The sequence below is a fragment of the Sphaerodactylus townsendi genome, linkage group LG01 (genome assembly GCF_021028975.2).
Source record: "Sphaerodactylus townsendi isolate TG3544 linkage group LG01, MPM_Stown_v2.3, whole genome shotgun sequence".
Taxonomy (NCBI): Eukaryota; Metazoa; Chordata; class Lepidosauria; order Squamata; family Sphaerodactylidae; genus Sphaerodactylus; species Sphaerodactylus townsendi.
Window position 1 is genome coordinate 77,475,199 of NC_059425.1, and position 19,710 is coordinate 77,494,908.

Sequence of the window (19,710 nt, forward strand, 5' to 3'; positions counted from 1 at the left end):
ACCCTGCATTCAAAGGAATACACAGAGTGCCTGAACTGGATAGCATTGGGGTAACCTTAGTATAATATAATACCCTTTGCCCAACTACTTTGATTGGATTTGTATCAAATGCAGCCCATCCTCCATGAAAGATGATCCAGGCTGTGCTTAAAAGAACATCCTACATGCCTGGACGAGCATCAGTTGAAACCCGAACTGGACACATCACGGAATCAGCGATTTATCATCTCCCTGAGGAAGATGACTCTCAAGGATTCTGAGAAAGGATCCCTATATGATCAGTGATTCCCTTGATGTATGGTAAGAACACATTCCCTCTGGTTGACTGTTTATCTTCTTTCCTGTGGTTTGTTCTTGGTCTTGCAGCTCTTCTGATGTCTGTAGTGGAGTAACCATTAGTTTGTAGAGCCCAGTTTAGATGATTCAGTTTATCTTGAAGGATGTGGGGTTCACAGATTCTCTTTGCATGATCTATCAAAGTTTTTATTGTGCTCCTTTTCTGTCCTGGGTGATGATTGGGGTTTTTATGTAGATATCTATCAGTCTGTGAAGGTTTTCTGTATACTGTGTGGTCCAATTGTTGGTTCAGTTTGTGGATGACTAAGACATCTAGAAATGATAATTTTCCCTGGTTTTCTTTTTCCATAGTAAATTGGATGTTCGGGTGGATATTGTTAATATGGCCCAGAAACTTGTTTAGTTCTTCTTCTCTGTGGCTCCAAACTGTGAACGTGTCATCCACATAATAGAACCATATAGTGGGGGGTTTTTGGTGCTGTTTCTATGGCTTGTTTCTCAAAGTGTTCCATGTAAAAATTTGCCATTACATGGCTAAGAGGCCTACCCATGGCTACCCCATCACTCTGCTCATAGAATTCATTATCCTATTGGAAGTAGCTTGTAGTGAGGCAATGTTGAAACAGGGCTGTAATGTCTTTAGGGAAAATCTGGTTAATGAGTGCGATGGTGTCCGCTGTGGGGACCTTGGTGAATAGGGAAACCACATCAAAGCTGATCATTGTGTTATTGGGGCTGAGTTTAAGATTGCCCATTGATTCCTATGAAGTGGGCTGAGTCCTTAATGTCATTTGTGGTAAGTCCAATATGGCTTTGTAATTGTGCAGCCAAAATTTTTGCCAAATCATATGTAGGGGATCCAATGGCGCTCACAATGGGTCTGAGTGGAGTGGAGTCCTTGTGGATTTTTGAGAGTCCATAAAGTCTAGGAGGGAGAGCTTCAGATATGCATAGATGTTGTCATATGTTAGGATTAATTGAGCAGTTCTTAATCAAAGTGTTGTTTTTTCTGGTGATTGTGTTGGTAGAGTCCTGTTTTAGTTTTTTGTATTTTGTGGTGGGATCCAAAAGTCTGATTTTTTTCTCGGTATTGCTCTGTTTTTATGATTACCATGATATTACCTTTGTCTGCTGGGAGAATGATAATTTCTGAATTGGAATTGAGGTCTTTGATGACTTTTCTTTCTTTCTTTGTTATGTTACTGGAGGGAAGTTTTGCCTTTCTCAGAATCCTTGCTGTTTCCCCTTTTACTTCATCTGCTTCTTCCTCAGGGAGATGATAAATCTGTGATTCAACATTAGCAATGATGTTTTCTAATGGGATTCTGGTGGTGATAACAGCAAAGTTGTCTCCTTTTGATAAGATGGATATTTCGTAATCAGAGAGTTGTCTCTCAGTCAGATTGTTGGTGATCTGTGATGTATCCAGTTCGGGTTTCAACTAATGCTTTTGGCATTTGTAGAATTTTTGTATCTGTCTTGTGGTGTGGTAAGCCATGTCCTTCTCCATTTTCCTGTAAGTGAAGTTGTCAATTTTATCCCAGTCATGGGTTCTCATCTTTTGGCTAGTGTTGAAATGGAGGAATAACAGTTCCTTGCCTATGTTCACAAGTTCTTTGTGGGCAGTGTGGATTCTCTCACATAAGAGTGTTTGTTCTAGGTGGTCATAGATACGGTGAGCCTGTGGTGTTTTGAAAGTCCTGTTGGCTGTGAAAAATGATGGAATAGTGATAAATGATAGAATGCAGCATAGAAGAAAGGTTAGAGAACAGAGAAGGTGTGCTTTCCTGATCCGTAGTTTTTCCAATCTCTGTATGTCTTAGAACAATTGTCTCGGAAGCTGATGAAGAAACACAACCTCCAAACATTCTATAGACTCACTAAGAAAATTCAATAAATGCTATGTTCATCAAAGGATAAGAGGGATCATCTAACTTCTACAGGAGTCTACCACGAACTGTGCAGTTGTGGACAAGTCTACATAGAGACCACCAAATGCAGCACCCAGACATAAATCAAAGAGCATGAAAGGCACTGCAGACTAATTCAGCTGAAAAAATCAGCAATAACAGAACATATGATAAACCAAGCTGAGCACAGAATATTATTTGAAAACACAGAAATTTTGCACTATGTCAGCGTGCACAGAGAAGCCATTGAAATCCACAAGCACATGGACAATTTCAACGGAAAGGAAGAAACCATTAAAATGATGAAAATTTGACTAACAGTACTGCAAAACACTAGAATCAAGACTAATGAACATGACCCAGACAAAGGATGTCTCTAGGCAGTAAGCAATCAAAGGGATCAAAAGGCCAGGCTACTACAATGCAGATCCCCTCACTAATTGATATTACTATCTTCATGGTTACTCACATGCTAAATGGGTGGATCCAGTGGTGGGATTCAAATAATTTAACAACAGGTTCTGGTGGTGAGATTCCAATAATTTAACAACTGGTTGTTTACAAGCATCATTTTAACAACCGTTTCTGCTGAAGTGGTGCGAACCTGCTGAATCCCACTACTGGGTGGATCCCACCCAGCCCATGCAAATCAAACCTGCTAATTGCACCCTTTACACTTGTTAACAGGCAAATGGTTCTTTCTCAAACCCTGGACATTCCGCAGGTATATATACTCCATTTGCTTTACTACCATCAGATCCTCTGAAGATTCCAGTCACAGATGCAGGCAAAACATCAGGAAAAAATGCTACTAGAACACAGCCATACAGCCCAGGAACCACACAACGCCCCCGTGATTCCGGCCGTGAAAGCCTTCGACAATACACTGAAATCTAGTGGGGTGGGGGAAGGCTCTGCAGGTAGCGTCTTCCCCTGCAAAGGTATGGGAAAAGGGAGTAATCAGGAAGACTTTCTCCATGATTGGACCCAGACTATAAATCCAGCTTCCCCATGGAAATTCATCAAATGCCAACCCTTTATGGGTTTCAGCATCTTGCGAAGACCTTACTATTAACCCTAGCCTTTAACCCTTTCTGGATGCGCCAGTCTGGGGTGGGGAAGAAGAACTAAACAAGTTTCTGGGCCATATTAACAACATCCAATTTACTATGGAAAAAGAAAACCAGGGAAAATTATCATTTCTAAATGTCTTAGTCATCCGCAAACCAAACCAACAATTTGGCCACACAGTATACAGAAAGGAAAGTGAGGGGGGGGGGAGAGATGATAGAAAAGGAGAGAGAGAATGCGAGACAGACAGGTTAGAACAAGTGTGAGCAGAACAAAAAGGAAGAGACAGAGAAGAGAGGGGTAGTAGGAGCCAGGGGGTATTTTTTGTGTTTTTTTCACATTTCAGTCTGCACGGGGTGCATTTTTAAAGCTCTTGGCACCAAACTTTCAGGGTCCCATCTGGAGACTGTCCTGATGATACCACCCAGGTTTGGTGAAGGTTGGTTCAGGAGGTCCAATGTTACAAACCCCCCAAAAGGGGTGCCCCTATCCCCCATTGTTTCCAAAGGGAGCTAATAGAAGATGGAGGCTACCCCTTTGAGGGTCCATAACGTTGGCTCTCCTGAACTAAACTTCACTGAACTCAGAGAGTATCATCAGGATAATCTGCTGATGAGACCCTGAAATTTTGGTGCCAATAGCTTTAAAAATGCACCCTTGACAGGCACCCCAAGTACTTTGCCCAGATTCTCTGTTTGCCCAGATTCTCTGCAGTGCCTTCGCTCCATTGTAGCCAATGGAGAATTTCTGAGTGTATAAGCACTAGCTGCACATTTTTGAAGATAGAGACACCAGACTTTCAAAGTGGCTCCGGGAGGTCCTCCAGGTAATAGCATCCAGGCTTGGTGAAATTTGCTTCTGGGGGCTGGGGGCTGGGTGGTTTGAGAGAGTTCTGAGAGAACTCAGCCAGCAGGTTTCACATGCAGGAGAGGGGAAACAAAATAAGCCTTTTGGGGGCTCATAAAATTAAACCCCCAGAAGCAAAGTTCACCAGTGGTACATTTTTAAAGCTATTGGCACCAACGTTTCCAAATCTCATAAGGAGATTGTCCTGATGATACCCCATGAGTTTAGTGAAGTTTGGTTCAGGGGAGCCAAAGTTATGGACCCTCAAAATGGTAGCCCCCATCTCCTGTTAGCTCCCATTGGAAACAATGGGGGATGGGGCACCACATTTGGACCCCCTGAACCAACCTTTACCAAACCTGGGTGGAATCATCAGGACAGTCTTTGAATGAGTATCTGAAATTGTGGTGCCATTAGCTTTAAAAATGCTCCCCCCCCCTTGCAGGCACAAACAAAAAACACCAAAAATACCAAAAAAATCAGACGGACGTATGCCCAACTATTCAGGTATATCCAAATACGTTATTTGTCTTATTCAGGCATACAGATAATTTTATGCCCCAAAAAATCCAAATCTGAATTTTACCGAATGTCTAGGGTATTGACCAAGTCTATTTATTGCATGAGAATTTATTCAGCATTTGTTAACAAGTCTATGTTGAAAAGTTAACTTGTGGACTAAATCTGTGCAGGAATGCAATTCTGGCTCGGAAGGGAGTATACAGTTTTATCACAGTTTATGCATCTCTATTAACATCATACTCAATTCATTCGAATCATTGGGGTTAAAAATCATTGTCTTTTAAGATTTAATTTTTTCTCACATAATTGGTTGAGAAGATTCAGGTAAGTCATTGATAAGTCCAGATAAGAGGCAATTGAAAAATTGTGTCTATTTTATTCTCTGTCACTATTAGGTTTACAACTTGGCAAAAAGAGCTTAAAGGATTGCTATCTTGTGCTGTTCTAGGAAATTGGCAGCTACCCTTGATTTATGTTAATCTCTTTACCTATGGTGTCTTTCTTTGTTACTCTTATCACAGCTTAAAATCTTCATTCCTTTAAAACCACAGTGCAGTTACAAGTCATATAACTCTAGCAAACTACAATAAATTTTATAATCCCTTACTAAATGATACCATATAGAGTAAAACATTATTAAAAAGGTAAAACTAGCAATTTTTTCCCCTGCTCATTGTGCAAAAATGTTAAGTATAGAGGTTGATGAAGAGACACAGTAGAACAAATATAAGCCACCTATTGGACAGCAACCTGGTTTCGTACAAACATTCCCATTCCATTGAAAGTCATTCATCTACTCAAGAAATTCTCATTTCTCCTCACTTAGCATGTCTCATTATTCATTGGCAAACTCCAAGTTTCTAAAAGCCACATAATATGGTGAAAAATAAGTTGACACTTGGCCCTGAATGTAATTTTTAATAAAATATTAAATAAATGCACAATATCCATTTGATATATTTTGTGCAGAAATTATTTTTCATCCTATTTTCACTCACTCTCACATTCTCATTACTTTCCAGGACAGAATATGATTTGATACACTTGGTTACCCTGCTATACTTCTACAATGGTTATAGAGTGACATTTTGAGACTAAGATCTCCCTGAATTGAGAGTGAAATGTTAGTATTTTTTGCACAGCTTATCAGCAAAAGGAGCTGTACGCTGCATGACCCAAAACATTGATGGCCAGAAGACAGTACTGTAGCTACTAGTTTAACATGAATCAAGAGAAAATTGGGCTGCCTGATGACTTAGGCCTTGCTCTTCAGTGCAATCCTTACAGAGTTACACCCCTCTAAATCTATTGGACTCCAATAAAGTTAGGCAGATGTAACTGTGTTTGCAGTTTCACTGTGAGCAATTTGTGATTCATGTAACAATTGTGGGGCTCTTAGATTTCCTGCTAGATGTCTTAACAGCTTTGACTTCTTATAATTCTTGCTACTTTTCCAGCTTGGAATTATGGTTAGAATGAAGATGTTCATTCCCTCCTTGGCACCCTCTTTATTATCTCTAGTGTTTTAAGACAGTTAGGTCTCCAAGTGGTGGGGAAAACTCCCATATCTCCCATGTAAGGAGGTGAGAAGCTAATATCAAATTCATATGAGTGATGTCAGGATGGAATTTTCAATTTATCAGCAAAATCTCATCTTTGACAGAGACCACATGAGAACATACTGTGCTCTATGGTTGGAAGAATTGTTGGCATTTTTGTAAGTGTCTGTCACAGCTCAGACATGCAGGGGTTAACTGTGGGCATGCTAATTAGTTACTGAGGTCACAGTTTTATGACCTGATTTACTGATTAGCTATTGATCAGAAAGTTAGACCCTGGCATCATGCCTCTGGTGACGCAGGCAAAAGTTGTAAAGTAAAGCATGTTTCTTTGTTAGCCCAGATAGGCACCATGCTCTCTTAGGCATTTTGCCCACAGACAAAATATTCTGGGATAGACCCAGGATTATATATCCCAAGGTATTTTTATCCCGGTTTCTCCCTTCGCACGGCTGCCTGTCAGCGCGTTCAGGCCGGGAGTCAAAACTCCAGTGAATTATGCATGAGCCCCTGCTTCATTTTCATTTTCCACATGAACATTTACGTTATTTACGTCATTTACATAGTTTGCGTACGTTGACGAAGTTTACATAGATTATGTAGAAGAAGAAGAAGAAGAAGAAGAGTTTGGATTTATATCTTTCTCTTCAGGAGACTCAAAGGGGCTTACAATCTCCTTGCCCTTCCCCCCTCACAACAAATACCCTGTGAGGTAGGTGGGGCTGAGAGAGCTCCGAGAAGCTGTGACTAGCCCAAGGTCACCCAGCTGGCATGTGTGGGAGTGTACAGGCTAAGCTGAATTCCCCAGATAAGCCTCCACAGCTCAGGCGGCAGAGATGAGAATTAAACCGGGTTCCTCCAGATTAGATACATGAGCTCTTAACCTCCTACGCCACTGCGGCTGTAGATTTTGTTTTTCCAATGTTCTGATTGGCTGCAGCTAAGGGGCGGGGAGACCAGGTGGCAAAGCTGGAAAAATAACTGGCCCATCTCCCACGGTGTTTGCATGGGTGCGGGATCGGTGCACGCTTTTCAAAAGAACCGCCAATTTCATCATTTTTTGAAAGCAGCGAGATAAGGCAAATCTCGCAGGGTGGGCCCGATTTAGGCATGGAAGCCTTATGGAATTCATGCCCAAAATGGGATGGTTCACTTCCTTATCCAAGGATTTATTGGCCATGGGGAAAACACCTTAAACACCAAGTTGTGACCACACGAGGTGGTCACGATATACATCCTAAGTATGGTGCTAGAATAGAAAGCTGTTCTTATTTTCTTTCCATGTAACACTCCCTAAATAGTTAGTAAATTCATTTATATAATCAGCAACGGTGTATTGGTCTTCTTTTCTGCTACTCTGCTAAATTTATCCAACAAGAATTATGCCTTCCTCAGGTCGAAAGAGAGGTTTTTGCTCTCTAAACCCCGTCCACCCGAAGGCAGAAAGACTGGCCGTTTGCCCACAGCGGGAGTCCGGCAAGCCTAGGGGGGGTGATGGAGACAGACAACTGCAGCGGCAAACGTTCGCCCATCCCCGTGACTGTTAAAACAACTGAAACTAAGGGAAAAGAAGATATTGTTAATGTAGCTACGAAGTACGTTAGTGGGCTTGGGAAATTACCAACCAGATAGAGCGAGGGAGATACGGCTTTAAGATGGACGATGTGGAGGGGAGGAGCGGCTTTGATACGCAATCTACAAGTCGAGTAAATCAGCAGCTCTGTTTACTGCGACTGCGCGCCAGACAGAAGGAGTTGATGCTTGCGCATGTCCATACAGTGAAGCTAAGCAGTATTGCGCATGCTCATAAAGCGGACAGAAGACTGCGCGCTAGATGGAAAGAAACGAACCCGGAACTTGCCCGTTTAGTGGAGGGAAATAAACAGCGCACATCTCCATAAGGCGGCAAGAAGCTTAATGTGCGCCTGAACGTAAGTTGGAGAAGTGAAAACAGAGGGAAAATCTGGACTGGGTTAAATATATTCAATCGCCTTACTGGTAAATAATTTGGACTTTAATGAGGCCTTTTAAGATTTTCTGCAATCTAGACTGAAGTGTAGGTAATTGATATATATATATATTGAAGATAGACCCAAAGAGACTATATATTGAAAGAATGGCCAAGGCGGCAAAAGGAAGGAAAAACAGCATTCCAGATAATATAGAGAAGGTGGGAAGTGACAACAAAATAGACCAACTGCTGGAAATGGTAACTGAAATAAGAAACGAATCTGCACAAAGATTTAATAAGCTTGAAGACAAGTTAGACACTTTTGAAAAAAACTTTGAAAAAATTGAGAAAGATATAGACACAGTAAAATTGGAGTTAAGCAGATTGAAACCCTTGGAAAATAAAATACAAGCAATAGAGGAGGATATCAAGAACCAAGTGGCGGTAAATGCAACAACAGAAGAAAAATTGGACTCTTGTAAAGAAGAAATAGAAAGACTAACCAGGCAAAATGCACTATTGGAATTGAGACAAAAGGAACGTATTTTACGATTCAGAGGGATTCCATCAATAAACAAAACAGAATTGAACAAGATTATGATAAATAACCTTTCAAAGTACTTGGATATAGAGGAAGACATCCTGGAGGACGATATTGATAAGATAATCAGACCCAACTACAGAACTTCAGATAAAGACATAAGAGAAGGAGACGTCTTGATTTTCTTTGATAGAAAGCAAACCAGAGATGAGATCTTAAAAAGAAATTCAAAGAAAAAAATGGTAATTGACTTAAAAGAAATAACCATACTGAAAGAGACACCAAAGTGGATCCTCAACAGAAGGAAGGAATATTCCAGCTTAACTAACTTCCTCAGAAGTGAAAACATCACCTTCAAATGGGAAGAAGTGGAGGGAATCCAATTTACCTATGGAGGCAAATTTCACAGACTTCTCTCAGTTCAACAAGCCAAAGAGACTTTAGAAAAAATCAAATTAAAGATAGGAAACTAAAATAAGTAAGTAGAAATTGATCATCTTAAGTGTGTTTCTCTAATTGTTTTTTGTTTGTAAAGACAGGATAAAAGCATGTCTATATATATTTATTGATTAGTAGAGTGACATAATGTCTGGGAAAATAATTTGTTGGAACGTCAATGGTTTGAACTCTCCAGAAAAAAGGAGGAAAATATTTTATTATTTAGTTAAAAATAAATACGATATAGTTTGTATACAAGAGACACACATAAGAAAAAAAGATATAGGATTAATTTGTAATGACAAATTGGGTTCGAGTTTTGTGGCCGCAGGGGAGAAGAAAAAGAAAGGGGTGGTGTTATATGTAAAAAATCAATATAACCCCAAACAAATATTTGTTGACAAAGAAGGGCGGTATATTGGAGTGGAAATCAAATGGGGAAACCAGAAAACTCTATTGGTGGGTTTGCATGGCCCAAATGAAAATAAAAGTATTTTTTACGAACAGCTAGGAAAAATATTGAAAGAACAAGACTATAATAGTATTTGTATCATGGGCGATATGAACTGAGTGGTTTCAACTCATTTAGATAAACTCACACAGAACGGGAAAAAAAGTAGAAGAAAAAAGTACAAGGGAAACTTCCAAAGGTATTTTTTGAGTTATGTGATCACCTAAACCTGCAAGATATATGGAGAACGCATCATGGTAATGAAAAAGACTATACATTTTTCTCAAATTACTATAAAACATACTCAAGACTGGATATGGTTTGGGGGACAAAAGACTTAAGTTTGAGAACTGGTAAAATAACAATTGGAGAAAAAATACTCTCTGACCATAAACCGATTATCTGGGAGTGGAAAAATAAAAAAGTATATGGAATTTGGAGAATAAATGACTACTTACTAAGAAAAGAAACAGTGACAGAGAGAATAAAAACAGAAATCAAATTTTTTTTTGAAATTAATTTAAATGGAGAAGTAAATTTAAATACAGTAAGGGATACAAGTAAAGCGTTTATCAGAGGCCTATTTATAAAAGAAAATGCTCGGTGGAAAAAGGAAAAAGAGAAGAATGAGCTAGAAATTAGGCAAAAAATTAGAAAAACAGAAAAACAATTAATGTCAGATTTAAATAATGAAAAATTATTGAAAGAATTGAACAATCTACAAAATCAATTAACAATGCTTTACTCTAATCAAATGGAAAAAAAACTTAAAAATATTAAAAACAAAAGAATTCGATAGTGCTAACAAAAGTGGTAAATGGATGGCCTGGAAGATTAGAAATAAAACTCAAAATAGAAAGATAGATCTAATAATAAACGATGAAAAGAGATATACCAAGCAAGATGAAATCCTAAATCAATTTGTGGATTTCTATAAATCACTATATAAACAACAAGAAAATAATAAAGAAAATACAATAAAATCTAAAATTGGAACCAAAATGACAATAATGGAAGACGAAAAAAATTATCTAGATAGTGAATTCACTAAAGAAGAAATTCAGGATCCTATTAAAAAACTTAAAATTAATAAATCCCCAGGCCCTGACGGTATACCGAACGAATTCTATAAAGTATTTGAAGAACAACTATCACTAATGTGTCAGATAATGATATCAGATAATGTGTCAGATAATGAATAAAATTAAGGAAGATAAGAATATACCTAAGTGGTGGGAAGAAACTGTAATAACAGTAATACCTAAGGAAGGGAATGACTTAACGAATGTCAAGAACTACCGACCAATCGCATTATTAAATAGCGATTATAAAATCTATGCCATGATCCTGGCTAACAGGCTAAAACAGGTTTTAAACAGGATCATAGCACCAGACCAAAATGGCTTTCTACCAGGAAGGTATATTAGAAACAACATACGAACTGTAATTAACCTAATAGAAATACTCCAAAAGAAGATTAGTCAACCAGCACTGTTGATCTTCTTAGACATAGAGAAAGCTTTCGACAGTCTGAGCTGGGAATATATGAAAGAAATGTTAGTAAAAATCAACTGTGGAGAAAACTTTCAAACTTGGATACGAACAATTTACTCACACCAAACAGCAAAAATCAAAATAAATGGAGAAATCTCCAATAAATTTAATATTGAAAGGGGCACGCGTCAAGGTTGCCCGCTTTCCCCTCTCCTGTTTATTTTGTCATTGGAACCACTCCTGGAATATATTAGAGCAACAAAAGAAATAAAAGGAATAAAAATCAACAAATTTGAATATAAAGTAAAGGAATATGCCGATGATTTGGCCCTATTTATAGACCCACAAGAAGAATCCCAACAAATGTTGAAAAAGACATTAGAGAACTATAAACAAATAACAGGATTACAAGTAAATGAAAAGAAAACAAAGATCTTAACGTTTAATTTAAATAAACATAAAGAAGAACAAGTAAAAGAAATAATGAAATACGAAATAGTTAATAAAACTAAATATTTGGGAATTGTAATTGCAAAATCCAATATTCTGCTTTTCCAAAATAATTATGAAAAAGAGTGGAACATAATTAAAAATAACCTTAAAAATGGAATAGTCTTAATCTAACACTCTTAGGGAAAATTGCATTAATTAAAATGACGGTACTGGCCAAAATGAACTATTTATTTCAAACAATACCTATCATTACAAATAGATCATTTTTCGAAAAATGTAAAAAAGATATATCTAAATTCTTATGGGGCAAGCATAAAACGAGAATAAAATATCAAATACTGTGCGATGATAAACAAAGAGGGGATCTAGGTCTACCCAACCTAGAACTGTATTATAACGCAGCAAGCATGTTATGGCTTAAAGAATGGGTAACATTACAAAATATGGAACTTCTTAACCTGGAAGGTTACGACTTATTCTACGGGTGGCATTTCTATGTCTGGTATATGGAAGGGAAGGAATTTCAGCACTTCTATTCCTCCTTCAGCACTATTCCTCCTTCAGCACTTCAGCACTTTCAGCACTTCTATTCGACAAGACAAAATCTCCCTACTGTTGGAAGTGTAACAAAAAGATAGGTACATGTTTCCACCAATGGTTGAATTGTAAAAAAGTAAAGAGGTTTTGGAAAAAAGTCCATAAAAAGGTCCAGAAGATTCTAGGTCAAAAATTCCAAATGTTACTCGAAAATTACTTGCTGGGAATTTTTCAAGACAATGAGAAGATAAATAACATCAATCTGTTTCTATACCTCGAAACAGTAGCAAGAATCCAAGTGGCAAAAACTTGGAAAAATAAGAAATAGCCCAGTTGTAACGCGTGGTTTAAAGCTGTAGTATAAATTATGAATACAGACAAACTCTCTGTTAGTCTTAAAGACCTACCGCCAACCAACTTTCACAAAACATGGAAACCTTTTGTTCAGTTTTTGAAAACAACGATAGTTTAATTAAACTCTTAAATATAAGTTTACATTGGTTTGTATAAGTATATTGGTTATGCTCTTCGTCTTATTTTTCCCCCCTTTGTCAAAGCAAGTAGAACTATGAACGGAAGTCTTCAGGCAATGCAAAGGACGAGTCATCAGTTGTCTTCCTATGTTTTATTTCAACACAAGTATTTTTATGTAAATAAATTACATTTCAGATAGTATAGTAGTAGAGGCACTTTGATCTGTAAAATAGTTGATATTATATATTAGTACATTAGTGTTAGAGAGAATAGACCTATGAAATCATGGAACTGTTCTCCTTTTCTGTTTTTCTTTGGACTCTCGGTAGAGATGGAGGAAGTTCTTATTTTTTTTATTTTGTTACATCAACAGCAGTAATTGATAAAAAGCTGCATGATTGTGTAAAAGTCTCTGTAGATATATGACGAGATGCAGAACAATGTAACTATACTTTTTATGTATAATTTCAAGTTGTAATAAAAGCTTATTAAACTAGAGGCAAATACAGTATGACCTATACTGTAATCTTCATGTATGATTTGTTGGTGATTTATTTGATATAATAAAAATTATTATTAAAAATTATTTTTTAATTAAAAATTATTATTAAAAAAAAGAATTATGCCTTCCTCTGCCCCACTATTGCAGGAAGGTATAGTTTTTTGAATCTCAGTTTATGCTATGATTTCAAAAATTTGTAGGAGACGACATTAATTCACATAATCATGCTGAAATAGAATGCTTCAAATGAGCAATGAGTAAATATACTCATTTACTCGTGAGTAAATGTACTTCCTTGTCTACCACTATCTTCACTAGTTCCTCGGATTCACCTCATAAGAAGCTTGGTTCAGGTGCAGGAATTTTCCTCACTTCCTCTTGGGTGAAGACAGATGCAAAGAATTCATTCAGCTTCTCTGCAATTTCCCTGTCATCTTTTAGCACACCTTTTGTTCCTTTGTCATCTAACAAGCCTACCGCTTCCCTTGCTGGCTTCCTACTTTTGATATACTTGAAGAACTGTTTGTTGCTGGTCTTGATGTTCGCAGCCATGCATTCCTCATAATTGTTTTTTGCCTCCCTTACAGCTAACTTCCTTCTCCTTTGCCACCATTTCTGTTCTCTCTTATATTCTTCATCAGTCAAGCTGGACTTTCATTTTCTGAAAGACATCTTTTTTCTGATAATTTCCTCAACCTCCCCTGTTAACCATGGTGGCTTTCTTTTGGACTGGGCACTGCCTTTCCTAACCTGCGGAACACATTCCAGCTGACCTTTTATCACTGTGTTTTTAAATATCCTCCAAGCATCTTGGACAGTTTTGACTCTCTTGATTTTCCCTTTCAGCTTCCTGTACACTATCCCCTGCATCTTTGAGAAATTTCCCTTTCTGAAGGCGAATGTAACTACATTAGTAGTTGCCACTTGTTCGCATGCTGAGATACTGAATCTGACAGCATTGTGGTCGCTGTTCCCTATCGGCTCAACAACACTTACTTCCTGCACCAGGTCCTGGGTCCCACATAGAATTAGATCTAGGATCACCTCTCCCCTGGTTGGTTCCACAACCATCTGCTCTAAGCCACAGTCATTTAGCATATCCAGGAATGCTCTCTCCTGAACATGCATTTTTCCAGTTTATGTGGGGATAGTTAAAATCGCCCATTACCACTATGTTTTTGCTTTTGTTGGCCTCTCTAATTTCTTTTTCCACCTCAGAATCCTCTTGTGTGCCTTGGTCAGTGGGACAATAATATATTCCTAATATTAAACTATCCTTCACCCCTGGTATTGATACCCATAGTGTTTCTGTAGGGGAATCATCTCCTCTTGCATTGTCTATTTTATGTGACACTATGCGATCTTTGACGTAGAGGGCAACCCCACCCCCAATACGCCCTGTCCTATCCTTCCTGTAGAGCCCGTAATCTGGGATAGCAGCATCCCACTGGTTCTCCTCATGCCACCATGTCTCTGAGATGCCCACTATATCAATGTCCTCCTTCAAAACTCTGTACTCCAGCTCCCCCATTTTAGGTTGAAGGCTTCTACTATTAGCATAGAGACACCTGTATACTCTGTCTCTGTCCCTAACCTGGGATTAATGTGCTTTGTCCTCTTTATAGATACTATCACTTATCACATTGCTATGTTCCTCACTTGTATGTGGTTGATTTAGAAAAACCTCCCTCTCTTTCTGCATCCCCATAGATACTGTATTGCGAACTGAAGTCACCTCAGCTCCTATCAGCCTTCCCCCAGGGATCAGTTTAAAAGCTGTTCTGCCACCTTTTTAATGTTGAGCACCAGCAGCCTGGTTCCTCTTTGGTTAAGATGAAGCCCGTCCCTTTTCTACAGGATTGCCTTGTCCCAAAAGGTTCGCCAGTTTCTGACAAATCTGAAACCCTCTGCCTAACACCACATTCTCATCCACTCATTGAGACCCTGTATATCTGCTTGCCTAGCTCGCCCTGCATGTGGAACAGGTAGCATTTCTGAGAATGCTACCTTGGGGGTCCTGGACTTCAACCTGTTACCTAGCAGCCTAAATTTAGCTTCCAGAACCTTCCAGCGACATTTCCCAATGTTGTTGGTGCCAATATGGACCACAACAGCTGATTCCACCCCAGCACTGTCTAACAGCCTATCTAGACGAAGTGTGACATCTGCAACCTTCACACCAGGCAGGCAAGTCACCATGCAGTCATCACACCTCTCACAAACCCAACTCTCTACATTGCTAATGATTGAATCACCTCCCCGAGGGCTATCCTCAGTGCAAGATGATATCTGATCACCAGCTAAGGAAGGGGTCCATCTAAGGGAGCATTTTCCACCACCTCAGACTGGTACTCTCCATCCCCCAGACTCTCACTCTACATGACATCTGAAGAGATGTCACCCTGAGAGTGGGACCCGGCTGTTTGGTCCCTGAAAGCCTCATGTGTCACCCTCTCTGCCTCTCTCAGCTTCTCAAGGTCTGCCACCTTGGCTTCAAGAGAACGCACATGTTTCCTGAGTGCCAGGAGCTCATTGCAGTGAGGGGATACCCACAACTTCTCTCCTAGTGGCATATAGTCGTACATGTGACACTCAGTGCAAAACACTGGAAAGCCCCCACCCCCTGCTGGCTTCCTGCCTTCATATCTAATTCTGTTTAGATATTCAAATTGTTTTAATGAGTGCCTCCCCCCTTAGCTTCTATACCTTCTACTATCCCTCAAGATCCCTCTGATTTAGTAAAACACTTACGCACACTGTCAGGTGCGTGCTGCTGCTTCCAGAGACTGACTGAGCAACACAGCTAATAGGAAGCCCTACCTATAAGCAACCTCAGCAGCCCCACCTATCAGCATCCCCAGGACATAGAGAAAAAAGAGAAAACCCCTGTTAACCCCTGTTAAAAATACACTGTTTAAAAGATATGGCTTTGAGAAAAGCCCTCTAAAAAGAAAACCAGAGCTCACTCAGCCCTTTCTGTCCTAGTCCTCTTCTCCACTGCCTCTCCTCTCTGCTGCTTCCAGAGACTGACTGAGCAACATAGCAACACATTTCAAAGAATGTTGAAAATGTATTTTTATGGGGGAGGAGATAGTATGGGGAAATTAAAAATGGTGTGACAATATAAAGACATAGCTTTGATTCTTCCAAGTAGCAAAATCAAAAATAGGAATTTTCAGGTCAAAAATAGGATGAGAAATTGAAAATCATTCCCATTCACACATGACACAATTTGTACATTGTTAGGAGGATAGATTACATATTAGCATTTTGTTGGATTAAGATGTGATGGATACATTCTGGGAAACTGAAAATGCAATGACATGGATCCAGGACCTCTTTGTCCATGCTCTATTGGTGAGCATGCGTAACCTTCATGGCAGAGTACACATTCCTAAGTGCTAAGAACGTTCACTCATATGAACACAATGTCTTTCAAAGAGATAAAGAGTGTCTAAAACAAGAAGACGGTGCTCTGCAGCAGAGGACTGCATCTCCAACGAAGAGGAGCATAAGCAGAAGGACAGTGCAATCAGTGTACATGTATACAATGATTGCACCTCTATCTATACACATTACTGCCTATAGGGAAATGCTTTTTGTATGAGGATGTTGTCACATTTGAAGCTACTCTAACAGATGACTGGTTGAGAAAGTTACCCTTTTTGAGGACACAAGTCCCTTAGTTTGAAGACTTTTTAATTTATCATTGTGGCTTCTGTGCAGGCATACACTAGGATTGTATATGTGCAGGCCAGCCATGGAAAATATTTTCCAAGCTTTCTGGTAGACTAGGAGTGCCTCTCCTCCCTCTGGTGCTTTCCTACCCAAATGATTGCCACTCTCTCAGTTCTCTTTTTGCCATAGTGAAAGCAGAATCACCATTGCTATTCTGTGGTTTTTACATTCTTGAGGATGTGGATAATTATTTCTTTCATCAATGATCATTTTAGTGAAGAATAAACTATATTTAAAGAAGAACTGTTTCTGGATTTCCACTATGTGTTGCTCAAAATGCTTCCTTGGGACTGTGCCAACTGCGGCTTTAAAATGGTACTGATAAACTCCCATTCTCTGTATCATATCTGCCTGGAGGATCCCAAAGCAGAGCTGCCTGCTCTTTCTATCACCAATTTACCCTAAAGGCATGATTGGGCTCAAAAATATATCTTTTTTAAAGGTTTTGGTTGTGCGCCAACCTAAAGAAAGGCACTTTTTAAAGTTTTTTTTAAAAAAACTTTTTCACTTCTGAAGACAAAACCTCTTAATTTTCCAACTTTGTTTTTGGCCTACCAGCTGTATCTTAAGAAAGTAAAAAGTTAGTTGTAAGGTCCTTTCACACTCCCTCTGGAGTTTCTGTCTCCATGAATTAGAAGTGTCCAACACTGTCTAATTTTGTCTTGTTTTCCATTATCTTTCAGACATGTGATGGAACGAGGAAACAGTAGACCTTTGCCACAGCAGACCTCAAGTTCATTTTTGGAAATATTTATTTCCCAGGTGGCAGGATGTTTGGTGGAATCTTTTCTTCCTGCAGAGAGTGCTGGAGGAATGTCTTCATAGAAATTCAATGTATAGTTGTGTTACAAGAGAAGGGAGATGTCAAAAGCTATTCACTGCAGCATTATACTTTTGTTACCACTGTGAGAGTGAAGCTATAATGATACATATGTCATTTTATGTCAGGGTCTCTAGCTCACATTACTGCATTGAAATACCTTTGAGAATTTAAATTACAGGGGGGGAAATCTGACTTTAGTTTATTATTAAAACCATAAACTTCAACCACAAGACAAATTTCTGTTGGATAAATGTTCATGATAAAAAGGAATAGGCATCATTTTCAACTATCCAGCCTTCCTCTCCATCTGTATCAAGATCTCCAAACAACAGAGAGTTGTGATCATAATACAGGTTTATTTTCCCATTGTTGTTGCTGTTTTTGATGTTATTATTGTTGTTTTATTACACTTTGTAGTGGAATAGGCTTGCTTTGCCTGGCAGGCCCAATCACACTCTCTGCACACCTCCAGGAGTTGCCAGCTTTTCCTGGGGAGGGTTAGCTTTCTCTCTGGGTAAACTGCTGCCACCACCTGATCATTTGAGGACTGCCCACTGGGGAAGATCAAGATTTCCCAGCTTCCTTTCCAACTGTGAGACCTCTGCCTCCATTTCCCTTGGTCCCCCTCTCTTGGGTTCCACAGGGCAGATGAGATCCCGGAGGAAAAGCTGCTCAGCCTCCCTCCCACTCCTATTTAGATAGTGCAATCAAGGCAGTGGAGCATTCATGGTACAGAGAACCATTCTCCACATCCATGGTTTAAAAGTATTTTATTAAAATCAAAATGATTACCAGTATATTTTAGCAAAGCGCCAGATTGAGCAAGGGTTTCCACAGCAAAAATGATGTAAATGCAAATCCCCTGCCCCTATCTCTTAACATACCCTAGCTAGGAGTTGTTGAACATAGGGTAGGCATGTAAAACTTAGAAGGTTGCAATTCTCAAAGAGTTCACAGCTCTTGACTGGGCACATGGTCCAAAAATGACTGCAGAACATAGTCCAAAAATGGCTCAGAGAAGCGCCCTGCCGATGACCACGGAACACGCGGTTGTGGGGAATGCTGCATGTCATGAAGCTCGCGGCTGCCATGAAGTTGACTACAGGGACAAGCTGCGGTGGGAGTCAGACCTTGCACTCAAAAGCACCAATTCAAAGGAGCGCGGTTTGGCTCCACCTTATTTTTTTAAGTGGGGAAATGACCATAAACATGTTTTTCTTTATATATGTACATATATAATCTTTATTTGTTAATTTATTTCATTTATAGGGCACCCATCCCCATGCGGGATTGGTGCAACTTACAACAATCAATTAAATAAAACTATTAAACAATACATAAAATCACAATACTCTCATACAAATAACAATAAGAATCAATCAATATCTTCACATGATTAATATCTTCACATATATATAATATATTATCAACAATTCTTTTAAAGGATAAATTGAGTTGACCTCTGGCCCTGTATGTAGCTGATCAATGTATTTAAGACTGGAAGGATATAGAAAACTTGAGGACCTTTTATTAGTGTGCACATATTCCATCTAAATTTAAGCACCTTTTAAGCCCCACTGATATGAATGAAAGAGTGACACTTATTGGGATTTCAAGGCTTTCATCCTTAACACATTTATTTGAGTGCAAGTCCCATTGAACTCAGTGGGATTTTACTTTTACTCAGAGAGATTTTATGGAAGACTGAACTGCGAGAGGCTTAATTTTGGCAATGCTGCCATCTATTATTCTTTTACCTGCTGCACTGCCATATTGAATCCATATTTAAACTTTAGGTGGCAGGCAATATACAAGCTTTCTGGATACACAGAATGATCAGGCACAATTGAGGGATGTCAAATTCACAGGTATAAGCAGAGCAGGATTATTTTCTAATACTTTTCTTTCTTTACTGAACCATCTGCCTAACCATGAAACATTTAGCACATTGTTCAAATAAAGCTTATGAATACTTGACTGAATTGTGGTTCTGATCTTTAGACTATTATTTAATTCAGAGTATAATAATTTGAACTGATATATAGACTAGTTCTGTACATTGCTGAAAAAGTTTGGATTCTAGCCAGTTAAGCTTATCTTTCC

General features: G+C 38.9%; 1 protein-coding gene across 2 annotated transcripts; it reads left to right on the plus strand.

Moving 5' to 3' along the window:
- Positions 1 to 8,033: 8,033 nt before the first annotated feature.
- LOC125427999 lies at positions 8,034 to 17,785 on the plus strand. 2 transcript variants are annotated; one of them, XM_048487576.1, is made up of 2 exons: positions 8,034 to 9,175; positions 17,468 to 17,785. In XM_048487576.1, exon 1 carries the CDS (start codon positions 8,322 to 8,324, stop codon positions 9,168 to 9,170), a length of 849 nt encoding a protein of 282 aa, XP_048343533.1. In that variant the 5' UTR covers positions 8,034 to 8,321; the 3' UTR covers positions 9,171 to 9,175; positions 17,468 to 17,785. The 2 variants fall into 2 exon arrangements, with proteins under 2 accessions (XP_048343533.1, XP_048343541.1); XM_048487584.1 differs by lacking the exon at positions 17,468 to 17,785 and adding an exon at positions 12,632 to 12,822.
- Positions 17,786 to 19,710: the final 1,925 nt, after the last annotated feature.